This window comes from Coloeus monedula (assembly GCF_965178545.1).
Source record: "Coloeus monedula genome assembly, chromosome: 8".
Taxonomy (NCBI): domain Eukaryota; kingdom Metazoa; phylum Chordata; class Aves; order Passeriformes; family Corvidae; genus Coloeus; species Coloeus monedula.
This window is the reverse complement of record NC_138788.1, coordinates 20,910,053-20,932,077: the sequence shown is the minus strand read 5'-3', so window position 1 is coordinate 20,932,077 and position 22,025 is coordinate 20,910,053. Positions and strand designations below refer to the sequence as shown.

The window sequence follows — 22,025 nt, the reverse complement described above, 5'->3', positions numbered from 1 at the left end:
CTTTTTTCTGGCCTATCACCATGGAGCATCAGCTGCAACACTGACTATCATCTGTGCTTGGTTTTCAGATCTGTACGTGTATGCAGTGTTTGTGTGTTCCATAGGAATCATCAGTGTCCTCCTTTTTACACTTGTCATTCTCTGTCAGTCACTTCTGAACAGGAGGAGATCCACAGGTGAGTGAAATGCCATTCCTGATGACTGCAAAGACCTTGCCAAAAAGGGGGGTATGGGGAGGGGAGAAGAGAATTAAGAGAATGCAGAGGAAGCAGGAAAAATAAATATTGCCTTGCCTTTATTGTAATTTTAAATAAAATTGGTAGGAAAAAATTCTATCAGCCAAACATGAACAAAGGAATTTTCCTCCCTTTTAATAGACATTTCACTTCAAATTTGCTTCAGACTTTTCAAAAATCTTTCGCCTTTGCACAAACAAGTTGGTTGTTGGAACTTCTTTCAGAGGAGACCAAGTGCTGTATCACTAAGTTGCATTCTGACCAGAAGCTAAAATCTTGCATGAGTCACATTTCTCCAAACATGTAGGGTGGTTTCAAAGCAATCTTACTCTGTTCTGTTTTATTCTCCTTTCCTGAGTAGCTGTCAATATTCTTGGGAATTTGAAGGGTTTTATTAGCACTCTCTCACTTACTGTATTTTTTGAAACTGAAGCATCATTTCAACATTCAAATCTGTCTTTTCATAATAATATTTCAAGATCAAGGGTTACTGTTTCATTCTTCTCTGCCTCAGATAGGGTTTCTCAAAGAGGCTACATCTGCATCAAAGCAGTGTTTTTGTAAACAGATGTGCTACTTCAGATCTGTGGAGTAACCAGTGCAGGCTCTACTTTCATTTCAGTTTAAAAATGGTTTATTTGGAGACCTCACACAAGCTGCAAGGATGAGATACCAGCACACTTAGCAGCCACCATGTCAGAGGAGAGTGTAAGGACCACCTCTGAAGAGAAGCTTTCAGGAGGAGTTTGGTCAGTGCCTTGCCTTGTTAATGACAGGAGAGAATCATGACTTTGCTGCCTCTGCAGCCTACACAGATCCCACGAAGGAATGAGTGACTCAGATACACAAGTGAGAAGACATGTAAGCCAAAAATAGATGTATAGAGAAGCCCTTGCCTGACCACAAACACATTTCAGGCTGTGGCTCCATCTTCCTAGTAGTGCACTTAGTAGAGTAACTCTGATTCTGACTGAACCCAACAACTCTGCTTGCCAAGAGGAAGGAGCAAGATTGATGTTATTCTTCCTACCCTGTAAAGTGATGACAAAGGTTCTGTGCCAAGGGAGTACCCACACTTAAGTATGTTGGTCGTGGTGAGTCACCCTGAAGCCACAAGCACTAGACTGATGTATCCCAGTTTTTCTTGAGCAGACGTTGGGTTAGAATTTGCTTGGTTTTGTCAATTTACTGCTGTGACCATATAAGCAACTTGGAGGAAAGGTCTATTTACATTGAACCAACACCAGCTAAATATTGAAATAATATACAATATAGAATAAGGATATATAAAGGAGAAAAAGTAGGTTCTTCTGAGCTGCTAAAACCTTTCTTCGCTACCCAAATATCTGAATATTTGCATGCTCAAAAGCGTGTCAGCACTGTACATGAGCATCCCCTTACTCCCAGAGGGTCAGGCCTACTGTTCTCCTGTACATTTAAAAAAGGCCTGGCAGGTAGATGGAAGCACTGCCTTCACTAGCTTAAACATGGCCCCTGTGTTAGTCCCAGCTCTTGGTGCTCTCAGCTCCCCTTTCCTTAGAACCAAAATAGGGAGCTGTATAGCTCCCTTGGAATGGGAGAATTTAGCTAAGTTCAAATACGAAAACTTTCCCGTAGAGAGGGGCATAGTCACATGAGTGCCCTGTTGTGTGGTTTTCATGGTCCTTTAAAGAACAGAGAAGAAGGGAGTGGCATGTCTAGGTTGCAGTCAACTTGACATCATGACCCAGGGATGCACCCTCTCATCCTTCTGAGATGGAAATTGGCAGTAGATTGACCAGAAGAGACAGAGTCTGTCCTTTAAGAGAGGCATAGAAGCCACAAAAGAGCATCTTAATAACCCTGGCTCCTAAAAGGCTGCAGTGGGGGCAGCTGCCCTTGCTCAGGACTACTGACTCAAAGGAATAGGAAGTAGAAGGATTTACGCAGCTCACACACACAGCTGTCAGAGACAGGATAGTGGCTGGACTGGACCTCTGATCTGATCCCAGGAGGCAATCCTTTATGCCTGTGGTCACAATCTGACTTACATTAGGAATAGCAGTGGCTCCTGTGGGTGAATGGTTTATTTCAGGCTTCTGGAAATAAATACAGGCACCACAAGGGAAATAAAAGTCTTCAAAGTAAAATTACTGGCCTGCTGTGTTTTTCCTTAGCAAGCTGTCTTTTGGCTGGGCTGACCACTGGAATGTGTGTTGCCCTGCATTTCCACAGCAGATTTTTGGTGTTTCGTACATTCCCCTCTCCCAAGACTAGCTATATCTTAGAGTCAGACTGCATTTTAAAGCACAACATAATGTATGGTGACGATCAGGAGCTCTCCCAGTGTAACAACCTGGCAACTCCACGGTCTCAGCAACACAGGTCTGTCTGCAGTGCCCATTTGAAACTCCTAAACTATGTTGGTGTGAAGCCACATTTTCTTTCTTTTTTTCTTTTCTTTAACAGTGAAGCATTACCTGGTGAAATGCCCCCAGAACAGGTAGGAGATTACACATCTCTTTACTATAAACCAAGGTACCAGTTCTGGATTTGTTTTGCTCTGTATGCTGAAGAATAGGATTAATGTTTTCAAAATGCTTATGGGAACATAAAGAGTCCCAGGTCCCTGACTCATGAATGTGCCTGCTGTGCAGGAAAAGGGAGATCTAACTGGGCTAGCTGAAGGTCTTGCAGGTGCTGCAGTGACAAGCCCCTCCTTGATGCTTTCTGAAGAAGCCTGCTTTCATCCCTTGTAGGTTTCTAGGGTTTCCCAGCACCTCACAGGATGGTAATGTCTTAAACCATCCATGCACATAGAACAAATCACAATGTTACCCCATGATTCCCACACCCAGGAATGAAGTGGGGGTTCAAAAGCAAATTTTCAAGGCCCACAGTCTGTTCGCAGCTGAAGACTCCAAGTGATGGGAAGAATTCTACTGCTGCTGCATTCCTTTAAATACCATTGGCTGCCAAAAGTTTTTGATGGTGTGGCTATACAACTGATTTCCATTGTATGATTTTCCTGATATGCATACTGGACTGGAACTGCAGTAAAAATATATGACAAACATTTTACAAACAAAAAGGATGAAAGAGATATGTCTCATAACAACACAGAGGCACAGCTGTTTCCCAGTTTTCAGTGACAGAAACCATGTGTTTCTAGCCTTACAGTTGAAATCCAATACTTCTTGGTATCACATACTGTTTCTCATCATATCTTTAGACACTACAGGATTCAATGCCATGTATAGCACACCCTAGATCCTCCAGTAGTGTGATTTTTAGTGCATTCTCATGGGTTTATCACAGTATCCAATCTAACTGGCACTCAGATGGAAGTGAAATCAAAACAAAGCAGCACAGGGTTCAGGAGATGCCAGTACAAACTGAAACTTTCATGTTACTCATGGACAGATCTTTGTTCTGTGACCTTGGCCAGCCATTGCACCACCCAAAAATTCAGAGAGACAGCTCAGCAGTTTTCATTTTTTCCTGGATGTTTTCTCTTTTCCCCTTCTTTATTAGCTGCTGGGACAAAGTTGGAATTACAAAAAACAAACAAACAAAAAAGAATGGGGAGGGGGAGGAAATCTAAGTAGATTGGTAGAGAACACAAAAAGAGAAGAAAAATGAGACCCAACTGAAAAAATGGAGCATAGCAGTCAGATAAAAACTCATACTACAAAATCTGGTTCTCTGGGAACAGATGATGTAGCAGTGATACTGCTGCAAGCACTAACTTAGGAGGCTGAATAGAGGGGAGAAAACAAGCCCATGTGATTTCTTCACCATAAAACAGAATCTCAAGAAATGAAAGAAGTGCATGACTCTATATGGATAAAAACACAGTTTTCATGTATTTCGGTGTGAAATCCTTGATCACACAAATGCATGGCTAAAGTGCATTGACTTGGGGGCTTTAAAATGAAATAGCTATGAAAGTGTTACCAGTATGTACTAGTTTGAAAACAAACCAGTGGGTGGCACCAAGTCAGAATAACAATTTAATGGAAATTAAAGAAAAGGAAAAAAAAGTAAAAGAAAACACTGGTTCAAACTGACAGAGTCAAGGTACAACCTGACACCCTGTTAGGCAGGGTGGTGGTAGCAGTCTGGTAGAATGGTGGCTGCAGCCCTCTGAAGTGGTGATCCTGTAGTAAAAGAGTCTGCTCTTCCTCAGTCCAGTGGTGGCTGTGTAGCTCCTGTCCTCTGGAAATCCAGTGGAAGGGTTGTCTCTGGTGTTCAGAGTCCCAGATTATATCCATGATGGGATGCTTGGTTCCTCCCTCTGGGTGGAGCATCTCACAATGGGGTAATGAGTCATGAGGCCAAGTGTTGATTAGGCTCATTAACAGAAGATAGTCCGGAGGGAGTTATCTCTGAGTCATGCGGCAGGACAATGATGGGCCATTAACAGAGAGATAGTCTGGGGGGAGGAGGCAAGGAAACACTGCCCCACCTGATTTCAACAGCTCCTGAGGATGGTAATAGAATACACTGCAACCCAGGACACAGTATCATAATTGTTATGTTTCACACTTGGTACCATTTATTTTCCACTCTCTCCTCAAAACACAAACCATTAATTCCTTTGAACTCATTGCTCTTCACCTGCAAATTCCTTGTCTTGGAACTTAATTCAACACATATAGACCCAAAACCTACTGTCTAAATATCCATTAGGCCAAACTGTTTAATTTGCATGAGGTTCTTGCCATTTAAAATTACTACTGTGCAAAATTCAGCCTTGATTAGAGAAGCTCAACTCCAGTTCCCTTAGTGATATTTCAAATACAGAGTAGAATCCAGTTTCAAAATTACATTAATAGTCTGATGTCTAAGAAATGTCTGCATTCGCACTGCAGTAATACCTAAGCATCTTAAAATATTTTATGTCTTGATGTCAGAATTATGTTTTTACTTTTAATTGGGACCTAAAGCACAGCGGGCTACATGAATTGTCCCAGGTCTCACAAAATGACCATGGTAGAAAAGAAAATTAAGTCCAGATTTCCTGAGTATAACAAAGCAGATGTTTAGGTTTTGGTTTGCTATTTGACCAATAACAAATTAAGGGGGAAAAAAAAGAGTTGACCAAAACCCATTTCCTTACCACATTTTTAAAATAACTACCTAAATAAAATAGTACAGTTATTTTTAGTTTCCCAAACCACCTAATTCCATTTTCTGATGTTTTCTTTTCTTTAAATACCCTTCTTCTTATTATTTTCCTTGTTATTGGATCATTTTGTCAGTTTTCAGATCCAGAAACCCCTAGGAGGCAAAGCTTTGAAAACAGGAACATTTTTTTCTGTCTTTTATATTTGTGTTGGCCTGAACTCTCCAGTCCTTCAGTGACTGTTCTTCTGGAGATAAGTAATTGGAGGTAAATAAAGTGTTCGCCTCAGAAAGCTGTCCATCTTGACACCTTGGTTCCACAGTGCCAATCTCACATCACAGGAGCAAATTCTGCCACACAGAACCAGAACCAAGAACCCAACTATCCCTGGCACCTTTTCACACAGCTCCCCTATCTGAAAAATATCCAACTCTCAGTTCACTCAAGTGAATTTTTTGTCACCCCCATGCAGACCTTTGACAAGAGAAAATAGCTGACTTAGGTGACAACAGGCAAAGTTCCACATCCTAGGGTCTAATAAGAATAGCAAAGCCAAAATTCTAGTAGCTTCCCAGGTCTTGCAACAGGCATGACCTCCAGGGAGATTGCTGCCCTGGTTCCATGATTATTGCACACCTTCCACAGGTTACTTCCCCAAACCCCTGTATTTTTATTGCTCTCTAAAAACTCATTAGATCCTTCAAATGCACAACATGACACCATTGAAACAGAAGCCAGGAGGCTGAAGAAGGAACTGGAGATAAAAAACTAACTTTCCTTTTAGACATAGAACAAGACAAGCTCACAAAGAGGCAGTGTTTCAGAGCCAAGGAGTCTTCTCTGAGCCTCCTTGTGTGGTTTGAGGAGCTCAGTTCTAAGACAGCAAGTATAGTTATTGTATCTCCCAGAATCAGTTAACCCTGTGTGGCCCTGGCATTTAAAAGAAACCTTCAAGTCACAAATACATTTCTTTGTAGCTTCACTTTTTCAGTGGCAAAGCAGGAATAATAACTAATGCAATGAATTGACACTAAGCCTTTTCATATGTTGCGCTTAAAGAATTTATATCGGAACAACAGCATCTTTAAGCTACACATCTGCCTTAATGACCTTGGATTACTAAACCCAAAAACATTAAAAAAAATCATTCTCATCTCCTTTTTGGTAGTCTTTCTTCTTGGCAGTTTGCTGTTTGTACAAAGAAGCCAGGTAGAGCAGTTTTATTTTCTGCTGGTTTTAAACCATTTTGTCTTGATTTTAGTATAGAAACAAATGGTTGTTGTGGGATAGGTTTGTAGCAGAGCAGGCAGACGTTGAAATCGTTTCAGTGCAACCCTCTGTTTACATAACTGATGTGATTTTTATTCATAATTCATGAACATATTTTACTTTTTAAACGCTTTTTAGAAAGTTTGGCAGCAATCTATGTTTTTGACTGAGTACATGAAACAGAACTCAGGAAAATCAGCAAACCAAAGTATTTTTGTAATCTACACAAGTGTAAATCCAGAGAGTGATTTTACCAATGGTAGTGACAGTCATTTGGATTTACAACTGTGTAAAATGGTAATGTCTGTAATTTTGTTGTTCTTGTGTGGGCAATAGCTGACACATCTTAACTTTTGTTAAATCTTTGGCCCAGTCTGAATATTTTATTCTATTAATATAAAGAGAATGTTTCATTATGCAAAAGAATCTGGAGATGAACAAGAGATTGGGTCAAAGGATTTAAAATTCAATGAAATAAGTGTTGTCAGTGTTATGACTGTGGAGACCCTGGTTGTATTCCATGGTGTGGTGGAACTCCCAGCACAGAAGAGAAAGGTCCCCACAACCATACTGCCCTAGTCTACCCCAGGGTGAGCCCAGGGGCAGATGCAGCTGAGCAATGGCTGCTTACCAAGTCACCTCCATCACCATAGTCATCATAACTAAATGGTTTACCCTCTCCTCCCACCCCAGCTGTAAGTCAAGATTCCTTTCATCACCACTTAAGCCAGTACAATTTTATTCCCCTTTAGTTGCAGGCAGGGAGCCCCTGCACAGTCAGTTACCCTGCACAGCTCAGCTGACCCACGGTGACAATCGCTGCCACCTGATTGTGCATCCAAGCCCCGAATATTCAAAGCAGGATTTTTGATCTCAGGCTTTGGGAGATGATAAGGGTAAAGAGTCCAGCCTTAGAGGATGTTAAACTCCAATAGTCCAAACACAGAAATTCTTAGATAGGAGTCTGTTTACAGTATAACTTGTACTCTTCCCTCATAGCACCTTTTCAGCACAAATATACTGGAGAATGCCCAAGTTAGAGATTGGGGCACAGTTTCTCCTGTTATATTCCCTGAGCACACTGGCCCCCTTGACGAAGCCAGCTTTTGCTAGCGGGTTTGTGAGCTGCCTGAAGACATGCTACATGCTCTCCTGGCCCCTCAGCCAGTCTTAGCCCAGAATCTGCATTGAAGCTTTTGCTTTTCCATACACTTCCCATGGGAGCTTATGCAAGTCACATAACCTGTCTGTGTCTCTAGCCCTTGAGGGCAGGCAGGCAGAAGTTCACCCTGGGTGCATCAGTGGGGTCATACATGCTTCTAAGGAATAGGTGCTATGAAATGGGTCTTGTTTAAACCTGACAGTTTGCATTTTCTATGCCAGGATGAGTGAGACTCTTGAGTTTCTCAGCCATACTATATGGCTGAACAAATGCAAAACCCAGAGCATTTCCAACCACCGTAAGAGGTTTTTCATTATATACCCTAATAACAATCCAGGTTGTTGGGCATGAACTCTCACAAGTAGAAGGTGATGTGTTTGCATGAACTCACACAGACAAACTGTCTTTCCCTCCATTGCCTCCATTTTCCCCTCACTTTTGGGCCTGTGCTTTGCAGCTCCGGGGAGACAGTTACCAGTGTGACGAGCATGTCTCCTCTACAGCCTAAGAAGGTAAAGAAAAAGAAAGAGAAAGAGAAACTGGAGCAGCCACCAGCCATCCCAGCAAAAGGTATGAATACAGAGACACAGAGGTATTTCAAATCCTGAGCACAACCATGGAGGGACAGCAGAGTGTGGGACGTCAGGAATCTTTCACTTTGCCACTGTCTCTGCCTCTGCCTGTTCTTGCTTCCATCTGTGGGGGAAGAAATGGCCTCTGCCTGCTGCTGGGACAGACTTTCACCTCCCTGCAGCTTTAGCCATTCTGAGATGCTACTCAATGAGACCAAGCAGGAGGTCTCAGCTCACACTAACCAGAGGAGAGAGAGGAACCTCTGCAGCAATATTCACCCTGCTCAAAGAGAAGATTAAAGTTAGGCAAGTTGAAATTATTTGTTGGGGGTATTCTGAGGGAAGCCAGCACATTGCACTCTTTAAAATTGCTGGTGTACTTGGGAAGTCAAGCAAACTGGGCAGATAAAGACCAGCCTCTTGGGGACTTCATTTTCCAAGAGTATTTGCAACTCCAGGGTCAGTCTCACAAACTCTTGGGTGTACTTTCTGAGCAACACTGCCAGTGCTAAGCCAGTGGGAGAGAGGAGGGAAAGGACCTGAAGATTTACTGTGGTTTAGGTAACAAATGATCAGTTCTCCGGGGGTATACTTGCTCTAGTGTTTGCACACAAACAGCATGTCTTGCATATCAGATTCTTTAATCTTATGAATTTTTCTAATTCATAAGCATTATGGTTCCTTGTAAAATACCTGAAATATGTTTAAACTCATGTATAAGTACATGCATCTGCTCCTAATTTGCTATTAATATGTAATTTATAAATTGCTAATACATATGCTAAAAATGACAGTGAATGATAATAATATGAAATGATCCCTTAATATTTATTTTTGTAGCTCCAATTGCCAATAATTTCCCTAAGCCCAAGCTCTTGAAACCTCAAAGAAAATTGATCCTGGTGAGTAATTTTCTGTGACATAATTTTCTGCATATTCTTCTGTCTCAATACAAATGCTGAAATGTTGCCAGAACTCTAGGTTCAGATACTGTAAATCGCCTTAAAAAATCATACAGGTCCTTTTTTTTTTTAAGTAATACTTTTTCAAGTGATGAATTATCTTGGTTCTTTTCATTTTGAGCATAATGTTACACTGGATTATGTTTTCCAGCTTTCTAACAGTTGTCATGTCTACAAACTTGGCCTGTTCTTAAATGAAACCTGCTATTCCTTCTCACATGCTTCTGGCAGCTGGTGTTTTGGAAAAAAATACCAATTACTGACAAAATCATAACTGTACTGGTCACAATTCTTTTGAGACTTCAAATCAGAAATGGGGAGGCTTATTCTGCACTACACTGCTGTAAGTCAGAAATGCCTTGAATTGCAGGAATAAGATACATAAATGTAGCTCATACTAAGGAAAAAGCCCTTCATATAAAAGTTTCTCTTGGGTATGAGTTTCCGATTGAAAAATACCCCTGCAGATACATGTAAGACAAATCAGATAGACAGTGAGATGTTCCTCTGCTTTTGTAACAAAGCAGGGCCTGGACAAGACATCCAGCAGTAATAGAGTGACACAGTTTTATACCAACTCACTTCAGATGCCTATAGCTGCAGTGCTCTGCTATGGTCCCTGTGTAGTCAATAGAAAGAGAGATGAATTAAAGTAGGAGCCTGATGCTCCTAGTAATTCAGACTACTCCTCTGAATTGCCTTTTGGGAATCCTTTCTCCCTTCTCTGGCAATAGAGAGATCACAGAGAGACCAACTTTCTATATTAGGTGAAGATGGGTACCTAAAATTACGCCACTGGAATAACCCAAATGCCATGTGATGGTTTCACTTTCAGATGAGGGTTAGAATTGAGAACCTTCCCACCAACTGTCAGTAAATAACCTCTACATTGTACAACCCTGGATACCTGGGCATAATGCCAGGTGACTTGAGAACAGTTCAGCTAATATCTTGGGCAATTTTTCTGCCTGGATATGGAGCTCATCATTCCTCTGCTGGTCCTGCAGGGATTGCCCCTTGGCCAGACTCTGCTCGTACAGGTCAGGCTTAGTAGAGGAAGAGGCAGAGTTTTAAAACTCCGTAAAAAAGGCCTTATGTCAACATAGGTAATTGTGGCCAGCCAAAGCTCTGCTAAGAAGACAAAGACACAGATGAGAGCCTTTGGCACCAGGGCTGACAGGCACCCTTTGCCGTGCCCACGGTGTGAACCCCAGCGCCCGGGCACATCAGTAATCAGGCAGTCTCAGCTCTCTTAGGAAAAGCTCTCACCAGTTAAAGCACTCAGACTCTTCCTGCAGGTCAATAAAGCACATCAACACAGGCTAAACTTGAAGTAAATCTGTTTCCAGATGCTTTTTCTTTCTGGAATAATTCCAAGGATAGCCCTCAAATAGCTGTTGGCTCTCCCTTCCTGCTACACGACACTAGTCAAGGTCCAAACATTTTGGAGGTTGAGCAGGAGTAAAGCCTTTTCAAACAATGAAATCAGCTTTGTCTCCCCTAGCACAACTGAGGATCCACAGGCTGCATGCAGACAGCAGACTCTGTTTTAATGCCTTGCTGTTGGACTTTGGCAGCAGTTTCTGTATGTTGCTCTCTTCCCTTTCATATTTCACTTCAGAGTGCACCTGGAGAAACATAGCCCACAGAAAATACACAATCTATGGACATGAGTTAGTTTTAAGTCAAAAAGTGATCCAACAAATATAAACGGACCTAGCAATAAAGTGCATTGAGGGACAAAATAAACTAAACCGAAGTAAATCTGTAAGGCATATTCAGAAGCTGAGCAGGGCACTTGTCAGAGCAGTTTGCCAATTCTGTTCCTCTTGCCTCCTTTTACAGCACAGTTGTCTATGCTTTTGTATTCTCAGGGGGAAAAAAATCCATACTTTCTGCTTTTAAATTACTTCTTTTCAGTGAGGAAAATTAAACTAACTGAAGTAAAAGAAGTTTAAAGAGAGATAAAAAATGTAGAAAATACAGAGAAAAAGACATATCATATACATCTAAATGAAACTTTAAAAAAAAATTTTCAGCAAACTTGTCTCCCCATTTTAATTCTCAAAAATTTCTCAGATTTTAAATTTTCAGTGTGCTTTGGGGCAAAAGAAATTAATATCATCATCCTGCCAAATCTCTGCAGGATAAAATAACTTCCTTTCCAGCTATAATTATTGCACAGCTGGTGTCTACACTAGGTCTTTTTTCACTGATGGCACACACTTACTAGGCAATCACTACTGCAAAGACAGACACGTATCGCTGAGTTTCTGGACTACTTCTGCAGCTTCCCTGTGCAACTCAGGGAAGGGACTGTATTGGGGCACCAGGAGAATATTCTAGAAAACCTAAGCTAACAAGCTAGAGTATAAGGGAACATTACAAAATAATTCCAGTGTTTTGGGAAATTTTTTTGTAATAGCCTAAATACCAGCAAAATTATTTCCAGAGGACATATGCTTTTGGTTTCTTGAAAGATGTTTATAATAAGCTAGAGAATTTCTTTTGTTGTTAACGTGCTAGAGTGGGTTGCAGTATAATTTTACAAGAACACAATAACCTGGATAAAATATGGACATAATCTCAATGAAAATTAAAAAAAAAAAAAAAGAGAGAAAGTCTAATACCATGTTCAATTGCGCAGTGTTGAGTAAAGCCTTTTAAATACTCTGCTTAAGTCATATTGCTTTTGCTTTAGCCAGAATAACGATTCTATGCTCCCCCTGTTGCAAAAATATTCCCCATCAGTGTCATTCTCTATTAGCATCAACGAGAAATGTGTGCAGATCAAAGGAAATAGAGATGCTGAAATGCAAAAAGGGATGTTTTTTATAGCATGCAAGAAGCACAGAGAGTCATTACAAAGAAGAAAATTCTGGGGGCCCACAAACTCTTCTCTCTAAGGGCTGTTCTGCTCTAGCCTTAAGTACTTAGCCCGTTGAGTTGGTAGAGATAAATCTTCTACTTCCTCAACCAAATTTTCTGGTAAGCCTTTCATTGCCTCCTAGAGACTGGCTGTCATAGCCCTAGAGTGTCAGTTATAGAACATAATCTAAATGAAAAGGCTTTAGTGTCTTTTCATGAAGGTTTGAACCATCAATCTTAGGAGCTCCTGTGTGATTCACTACAACCAGTGGAAAGGATGTGACTTCAGGTTAGATCAAACCTTGAAATCTTTACTTATACAAATTTTTTTTTTACTTCATCATTTTCACACCAAATTGTAAGGGGAGGAATACCTGCCCAGATAAGACAGGCTATAGGGAATCCTCTGATTCTGCCACTGACATTTGCACTCTGCTACATCATATAACCATCACACTTTGAAATCAGGTGAATATCTCCTGTATTACAAATGATCCCCTTGGGCTTAGTTCTCCAAACACATCCATGGAAAGCTCACAGTACACAAGAGCTGGCTTCTGCTGTTCCTACACTGACTAACCTCTTACATAAACTCTTTATTGAATGTAGTGTATCTGGCTTCTCTTGTTCCCCACCACAGTGTACATGTTGTTCCTGTGTGACTTCTGGGCAGAGTGATTTCAGTGACCATAGCGCTGAGCTATTTAAGAGAAGCATCCTTCTACCTTCAGCTCCCACAGTGTAGACAGCATTGTTTATTTCAGCATGGATTGGATCACCAGTGGCTCAGTGCTACATGATTACTGAGATCTGCTTTTGATGATGATGATGATGATGATGATGTAAAAGTTACTTGAGAACCAGGAAGGGATTATGGTTATCCACGGCTGAGGGAAATTTCTAGAAGTCAGTATTTCACACAATTAGTAGGATTCCTCAGTAGTCTTAACTGTAGGTACCATTGGCCCTTTCCTTGAGAAAGAAAATGGAAGTGGAATACATCTTCTCAGTAATTTGTGAATTCTGAATCTGGGAGCAATCAAGTCTTCCCTTCTACTGGATGACTTTAAATTAAAAGCTGTGCCACCTTCTGTTAGAAGAGTTGCTTCCTCCACATGTAATAATGGGTGACAATTTAAGCTCCCAATTTATTAAGGCATTATTGATCTCCACAGACTTCAAGTAAGACCATACATATAATACACAAAGCAGTGGTGAACAGTTTTACCCTAGACTCCCTGTTATTCTTTAATATTTCTATTCAGTCCTCATAATTCCTCTCTCTACAAGATGAATAATCCTTTCTTTTTTTCAGTGTCTCCATAGGATATGAGATGTCCATAGGACATGAATATCATTTGCACATTCAGGCTGACACTCAGAACTCAACGAACTCAAAACTACTGAGTTATGCTTGCTTCCTGATTCAGATCACAGGTTGCTATCTTTATGCCCAGGAAGGAATGATTTGTATAAATATGTAAAATTTCTTGTTAGATCTGTGTTGAGACTTGTGTATTTACAAATTCCCACAGTAGATGATTTTTGTGTGATGACACATTTGGAGTAATAGAAGTGCCACCCACAGTAGATGATTTTTGTGTGATGACACATTTAGAGTAATAGAAGTGTCACCAGTGAAGTGAAAACTTTTAATTACTTCCTTGGCTTTTTTTGAATGATAAGAAATCAGCTTGATTTCCAGCAATGTTGGTTTAGAATCTAGGAATAACTGCAACTGTAAAAGCAATAGAGCATTAGCAAAGGGGAGGATGCTCTTCCCCCAAAACTCATTCAGTGGGATTTGTTAAATCATCTTTGTCCCTGACTTTGTAATCATAACTTCTGTGGGATGCAATAACAAAACTTAGATGCAATGGCGAAAGAGTGTTCACACATTCTTGTAGATATTGTTCTCAGGGAGTATAGGCATTTTATTCTATAGGAAATAAAAAATAGATACCTTAATGTGAAAAAACCTGTCCTTTTTAACTGATAATGCCACTAAAAGTCATAATTCCTACTCTCCATATTTTCCAATGTCGTATTTATTAGCTTTGGCATTGAATGTCTCTCTTGATATTTCATCTTACTTGCCAGTAGATGGATTTCTAGAGGAAAGCTCATTTTGCAGATCTAGCTTCAGAACTTCTGCAAAAGTAATTTCTGAAACTCCTCTGTTCCAGGGGAATCTTTGGCTTTCTGCCTGCAATCAAGTCACTGACATTGGTAAACACTTGAAGCTCTTAAAAAAAGAACAAAAAACTCCTTCTGACTTCTGAGTTATGGTACTATCTTAATGAGGAAATCATCCCACTGAAGTTCATAGGGCTTGACTATTAAGTGTATCTGTGGCCCTCAGGAACACTACTGATTTCAGACCACATAGTATAAAGGGAGGGGTTTTCCTGTGTATATTTAAAAATAGGACTGTCAAAGGTTAATCCTTTTCTCTCTGAAGCTACAGTGAGTTTTGTCCTGCCTGACCCCACTGCCAGCATGTGCTCTCTCCCATGTCCTGATGGCCCAGACAAGTGAGTTGCAAACCCATCCACCAAATCATCTTGGATCTTTGGATCCACCAGATCATGCTGGATCTTTGCTTCAGCACATCCTCACCTTCACCTCCATCACTGACTCTCCAGTGATGGCCAAGCTGGCAGCCACATCCCATTGCATCCCATCCCCTCCATGGCTTCAAAAACCAGATGCTTTGAAAAGGAGATATGCTGAGGAGATGATGGGCTACCCCCTTTTCCTTAAGCTGCACTCAGCATGCAGTTTCCACCCTTCTGGACATGAATACAGAGACAGCCAACAATCTCTTCCTGTGGTAACACAGCCCAACCAGTTGGCCTGGGGAGTCCTGTCTAGACAGTTTCTGATGGAGTGTGCTCAGGCAGTGACACTGGATGCTCCTGAGCTGTGCCATCTGGACAGTATCTGAGCTTTTCTTTGGAGCTTTTTACTGACTGTGACTACAAAACAGGATGTTTCTCAAACGTTAAAGGAAAAAGGCCAAAGAGTCAAGTTTGGCTTTTGCAAGAGAAAGGGAGAGAAAATAAATGGTAGTTCCAGAATGTGCTTGATGAGAACAACTCCTTCATGGCACTGGGGCAAGGCTGCTTTCTTGGTGCTGTGGAGTAACCTGGCCAGAAGTGCAATTCCTAGAGACTGGGTCAAACAAAATTTAGCAGCACCTCTTGACTCTTTACCTTTCCCGTTTGCACTTCCTGCAGCATTCCTGGGCACCACATGTCCACCCAACAGCATGGCATGGCTGGGCCACGGGTGGCAATTTGCCATGTACTGGCAATCACACCAGCAAACATCTGCAGAATTGGCAGGGTTTTATCCTTGCTGACCTAATCCACTCATCCATGAGTGCAGGCCATGGCAGTGAGGGTGGAGTTCCATTTTCAAGTGTTAACTGCAGGAAACCGGAGTTACTAAAAATACTGTGAAGCTCTGACTGGAATTTCATAGAATCATAGAATGGCTTTAGAAGGGACCTTAAGGATCATCTAGTTCCAACCCCACCACCATGTGCACAATTTGGGATATATGCTTGCTGAATCCAGAAAACTCAGTGCTGAAAATTTAATTTCATCTATAGGAGTTTATTTTCCCTTGTGTAAAATTCTTTCTGTATCATATCTCAAACAAAAACTACATTACATGTGATTATATAGGCACTGAATTCAAAGGCGAATGTCTGCAGCAATAGTCTCTAAAATATTTAAGACTGAAATGAACTGTGAAGTCAGGCCTTTTCTGCTTATTTTTGATAGTAAACTAAAAATTCACATTCAGTTTGTCATCTTCATAACACGTGTGGTCATGGAACAGTGAGACTGCAGCAATCTCTATGTGCAAGTTGGCATCAGTTGTTTTTGCAGAGAAGTTGAATTTATGAGGTTATTATTTGCTTGTTTTCTTCATACCTAATTACAAATTTGGATAAGAGTAGTCTTAGTTAAAACTTCAAGAACTTTCCCGTCTGACAGTGCTCAGAGTAAACATTCTTGAGGCTGCCAAGAAACAAATTAGCTAAGCCTAGTAAGAGAAAAATTGACATTCCTGGTAATTATGACATAAAATTCAGAATAATTTTGATTGAAACCCAACACTTCTATTTAATTTCTAACACATTTATATACTAGACAAACCCAATAAAAACAAAACTATATATACACGTACTTTAGTTTCTTTTACATATTCACATGATAGACCTTGCAGATTGTTTAATAAGAAAAATGTTCCTATAAGTGAACTCTTTTGAATAGTTGCCCATGGGAAGCCCTGTGACTGGAATAAACTAAAATTAAACTGGAAGAAATCTGGAAGAGGAATCATTTTGCATTTGCCAGAAGATACACTGGAAAATCATAACTCTTCCTAATTTATATTTTGGCAAAGTATATGTTCCCAAGATGAGAAAACAGACATACAAGATAAATGCTGTATCTAGGAATGCCACACTGGAATAGATCCTACTTGAAGAAATAATTTCAATATTATTTTAGAACAATGATGAAATTTTTTAGAAAAGGATGTTGTAGCCCTAGAAATCCCAATGACCTCCTAGATGAAGCACCAGGACAGAAAGAGAGGGGTGAATGGCCAGTCAATTGTTGTCTCTTCTTCTTCTGTCCTACCCTCTGTCCCACCTACAACATCAGTTATTAAAGTCACACGATTGTTCCAGAAAGGAAGTGGTGGCATGGGTCCAGGTTAACACTGCCAAAACAATATCCAATCCTAATGAGAGATGAAATTGTAAGAATTAGGCTGTTTTTTTTTTTTTTTTTCCTGTCTGCTCAAAAAAAGTTGGTTTTGGACAAACAAACAGCAAAATTAAATTAAACGTAGTTGATAAATGAAGTGCAGAAGAGTGTATGGAATAAAAACCTGGCTACCACAGGTAACTTGAAGTAGTGTTGGCTCCCGTGCACTATTATTACACATCCTTTGCTGAAAACTGTATACCTTTCACAATTTTGAACCTCCTGTGTGTTTCCTCATATTTTCAATCAAATTATTACATACTAGAAATATGCATAAGGGAAATTATTCTACACATTTTATGGTGTGCTGTTGCTTGTAGCAGTAATTGAAGTACCTTTTCCACTTATGAAAGTACTAATTTTATTTGGTTTTATTGCTTTTCTAGATGCAATTATTTATTTAGTGTGTTTTGGCTTTATTAAATTATGTTTACTATAGGAACATCATAAAAATGTATGAAAGCAACACATCAGCCACTACTGCCCAATGACTTGTTTTGGGGAATCTAGTGTTATTTTTCATATCCAAACATAATAGAATAAGGTAAGACTAAAGAGATAATCTACACTGGAAAACAATGCAATTTTGAGATAATATAATAAAACACCTGGACAATATGATTTCATAAATCTTACTTCTAAAATTTACATGAGCTGGGTGTTGGGGTGGTTATTTTAGGACATGTGGCATTTTCTAAATGGAAACATAACATGAAATATGATTAAACAATAAAGAGGAAAACATATACAGATTTAGCTTGCCCTGAACAACTGATTCCTACAGAACAATGAAAATATTTCTGCCTCAACAGATGTTCTGCATCAGACTTAGGAAATGTAGTGCTTTACTGTGGCAGTGACCAGTATCTTTTCTTGAAAAGTTTTATCAGATTCATTTTTAGGAGGCTTTTCACATGCAGTGTATCATTATGCATTGAAGGTCTGATGTGACACTGAAGCTGTCAGCAAAATTCCCCATACAGAGGCTCAATATACTATCTTACACTGAGAATAAAATATATAGCATTTGTTGGTGTTATTGTGGTGTCTACCCTCAATGTAACTCCTGTGTTTAGCTTCTGTACTACATAACTGAATAGACAGGCACATAGAATTTTGAAATCTCAAAAGGAATCTTTAACTTAACATAAAAGCAAAAAACAACTGAAGTGCCTAGAAAGTGATACTAATTCTAATACTTTCAGGAGAGAAAGAAAAGGGCAATATAAAAATGCATCACAGCAGTTGACCAAGAGTTTTTTCCAAGTCTTTAAGCCAGGGCCAGGACAGAGAGATGTCTTTCTAAACATTGTGGTTCAGTTCAATCCTAATACATTAACAAAGAAAATATGTGTGTGATTTTATTTCTGTTACAGTCAAGATCTGTCTGGATCCACAGTAATTCCTTTTGTCATTATGCCAGAGAATTCAATGAAAGCACGACATTTTCTGTGTTGTTAACAGCAGAGCATTTGATAGTGAATGAGGACCAGAAGTCGAGATCAAATAGGATTACGGATGGAAGTGGGGAGGGAGGGAAGACTGCGTGAACAGTGAAATGCAAAGGTGCCAGTCCTGCAGGCAATACCATGCAAAGGGCTTGGACTCACATTGCACAGATCAATTGACTTCAGTGACACCACTTGCAGCAGCAGCTGCACAAAGTATTTGAGGATTTGATCTGCAGAGAAGAAATAGGATCAAATTAATGCTGGAAAAGTGTAAACTTTTTCACCCTGATGGAAACAACCTGAAATGAAATGCTGAGTGTGAGCAACTGTCATGAGAGGATTCCAGAGCAGTGCAAAGAACAGGAAGCAGGGGAGCACAGGGACTGATTTCAGAGGGTATTAGATGCTTATCTTTTTAGGCAGAAGACAATACAATAATTATTCAAACACATTTCAAGGAAACAGGAATCATTTGTGTTAAATCAGAAATAAATAAGCAATAAATAAAATGTGAAACTTTGGCCTTGGCAACTATATAGAGTTTCTTCCTAACATTTAAGTACTGTGTGGAAAATCTTGGTTTATGAACTTTGAGCCAGTTTTAAGTTTACAACTGCCAAAGCTTTTTGTAGTCTGAGAGATGCAGCCTTTTCATGGCTGCTTCTTGTGACTGCAGAAATTCACACGGCTGAAATGTTTTGGGTTTTTTAATTGTCCTTTGCACTTCAACTTGAGGACACCAGTTACTCAGGTAGAACAAGTACTCAAGAAGATAAAGAACAAATTCTCCAGTTCTTCACTTGCATATGACCACAGAGCTTCACCCTTCTTCAGGGAGTACAGACCTCAGTCTTCTACAGATTAACTGAAATCCATTTCAAATACTGAGGGTCTCACATACAATTCCACAGCAACTCTTTTGTTTGATGGTACATTTTCTGGGTGAATTAGACATGAACAACCCACTCCCAACTGTGAGCAAAACACACAGGAGGACAAGACAAGATTTTCCTCCTCTAAGCCACCTGAGTCTGGATGAAGTCCCCAACAGCAGAAGGCAGCTTCTGCCACCCACAAAATTTTCTTCAGTAAATTTTATTGACCATCTCCCTTAGCTACATTTTATAGTTGTAAGTCAAACTCAATCACTGTAATACAGCAGACAGTTTTGGTGGTATTGCCTTTTTTCTAAACTCTGAACTCATCTATAGCTTGGCAAAAGTGGTGAAATTCCAGTGGAATGGCAGTAATTCTATCCAGTTTTTTCTGCCTTCTGTGTATTTTTAACATTTTTTGGTTCTGTTAAGAAATATAATGAGAGGCTCTGTGAGTGGCTGTGATTAGAGATGTAACTGGTCCAAAGTTTACAGCTGGAAAGCAAATCTGGCATATATCTTTCAAATTGTGAAATCTGCAATAAATAAAATTGGGAAATTTACTATTAAGGAGGCTGAACATTTTGCTAACACACATCTTTCAAGTCTCCAATATTTGAATTGTCAAAATGTTCAATGTTTGTGAAATTAGAAGCAAACCCGAAAATCCTACTAATTCCTGTTTCCTATTTTTAATACTCTTTTTATTTCATCTTCTAAGAACTAACCCTAATGCAGAGTAAACGGATTAAACACGTAGTAGAATTACAATGGGGGAGAAGAGCTATAGCCAATTTTATAAAATATCTACATTCAGTGGTAATGACATTGTAACTAATTTGTTGGTTCTGTCTTTCAGCCAAAAATCACAGAGGAGAATTTAACATATGCTGAACTTGAACTGATGAAGCCGATTCAGGAAGCCAAAGGCATTCCCAGCATGACGGTCTATGCACAGATACTCTTTGAGGAGAACAAGCTGTAACAGTTCATGCCTGTATAAATGTCCTTTGTCTGTGTTCTATTTAAATCTTGCTGTGCTGTTTATTTATAGAAATCATACAAATGTCCTTATTTTTTTATTTCCATTCATGCACTTCTTTTTTCTATGAAACTTTTAAACACAATGTAGTTGAAAGTAATCATAGAAAAAGCAGCTGGTCAGCAAGTGACATCCCAGAGATACCCTTTGTAGTGTTCTATATCCCTGTTGGAAATGGACTGAAGTTCCACCTGGGGCATTTTTAACACTTGACATTATTCCTTCTTTAATGTTAATGTGATGAGTCCAGCTGCAAACATCAATATCTTAGCAAGCCTTAGGAGGGCTGGTTGTAGGATCCATGCCCAGCAACCTGCTCGTGAAGGAAAAGACCACTGACCAGGAAAATGGCCACTTTAATGCATTTTGTCCCATCAGAAAAATATTAACCCAGTAAAGCTGAGACTTTTTTCTACAGCAAAGGAAAAGCTGCTTTTTATCCTCTTCTCCAGAAATAGTTAAAAACGTTTGTGTTCTATGTTTTCAAATTCCCTTTCTAAATGACATTGTCTTTAAAAAACTTTTATTACTTTTAGTAAGGTGTTTGAAATAAAATATTTCAAAATAATCTGAAAGAAACATTTATAGATAAACCCCAATGATTTAAGGAAGAATATTCATAGCTTGGAAACATCTCCCAGGATCTGATTTTTTTAAATTCTGATTAGGAATAGGAAAAACTGAGAGAACCAGGACACTGCTTTTGGTCTTGGTTTAGTCTGGTGTTTCCAAACCTGCGAAAGTTCCCTCCTGTAGCCTGCACTGCTGAGCTGCTGATCTAGAGGAAAAAATTACACAGCTTCTCCTTCCATATGGAACAGACTCTGTAATGCCCTGCTGACTTTGGAGTTATTTCTTTGGAAAGACCAGGGCTTAGGAGATAAGGAAATGAGCCTAATGTGAGGATACAAAATAACATTCCTCTTTCTTTACCTCTTGATAACTGAGAAGGCATTCTCCCTTTTCCTTTGACACACATTGATGGAAAATGAGCTATTCTGTGCCATCCTGGGCATTTCAGTCATGAAGAATAGCTGGACTGCTGTTTTCAAGCTCACGTATCTTCAATGTCTAAATTTCCCCAAAGCTCAGGGAGAGTTTGATACCCAACATCTTTCAGCTCTTGGGAAGCTTTAGCCCTTGAGTAACTGTGCAGTCCATGGAGATGGAAAAGCATGGGCTCTTTAGGTCACCATTGGGTCATGGAGATCTGATACTTGGTGTGTGCCAGGTCTTCTCCAGGTCTGTGAGGGAGCCCCATGACAGGCTGCTCATTCACCAGTATTTAATGTGGATTTTGGAGTAGCACTTGCAGGCCTTGAGTTCTGGAGTCACAGCTAAGATGGTCCAAGTTGGTTCTTCCTTTACAGGTCACAGCCTTTTAGTGATAGAACAACTTCTCATGAGGGTTCAGAGCACAGCTGGGAATCATCACAGGAGCACTCATGCCCTTGTTCCTGTTCCTGCATGGGAGTGCAGGAGAGGAGGGCAGGGGGGACAATTCAAGGATGGGGACATGCAACCAGGGGACAGAGCACATCACTGCCTTTTGGAGGGTTTCTCCAGAATAAGTGAGTCTGTATAAACTGCTTTTCAACTTTTTTGAACAGTGGTAGAGATTAGGCAGCACACATAATCTGTTACTGTCTAGCCAGGATCTGTAAATATAAAATGCAGTCACCTGCTTCCACATT

General features: G+C 40.0%; 1 protein-coding gene across 1 annotated transcript in view; it reads left to right on the top strand.

Annotated features, from left to right (window-relative positions):
* VSTM4 (V-set and transmembrane domain containing 4) overlaps positions 1-20,274 on the top strand; it is a gene marked incomplete at both ends in the record, with an annotated part of 30,384 nt that extends 10,110 nt beyond the window's left edge. The window contains 5 exons of the mRNA XM_082286632.1: positions 69-176; positions 2,685-2,718; positions 8,232-8,344; positions 9,187-9,248; positions 20,149-20,274. Coding sequence (XP_082142758.1) covers positions 69-176; positions 2,685-2,718; positions 8,232-8,344; positions 9,187-9,248; positions 20,149-20,274 — 443 coding nt within the window. The remainder of the gene's footprint in view (positions 1-68; positions 177-2,684; positions 2,719-8,231; positions 8,345-9,186; positions 9,249-20,148) is intronic.
* Between the last annotated feature and the right edge of the window lie 1,751 nt (positions 20,275-22,025).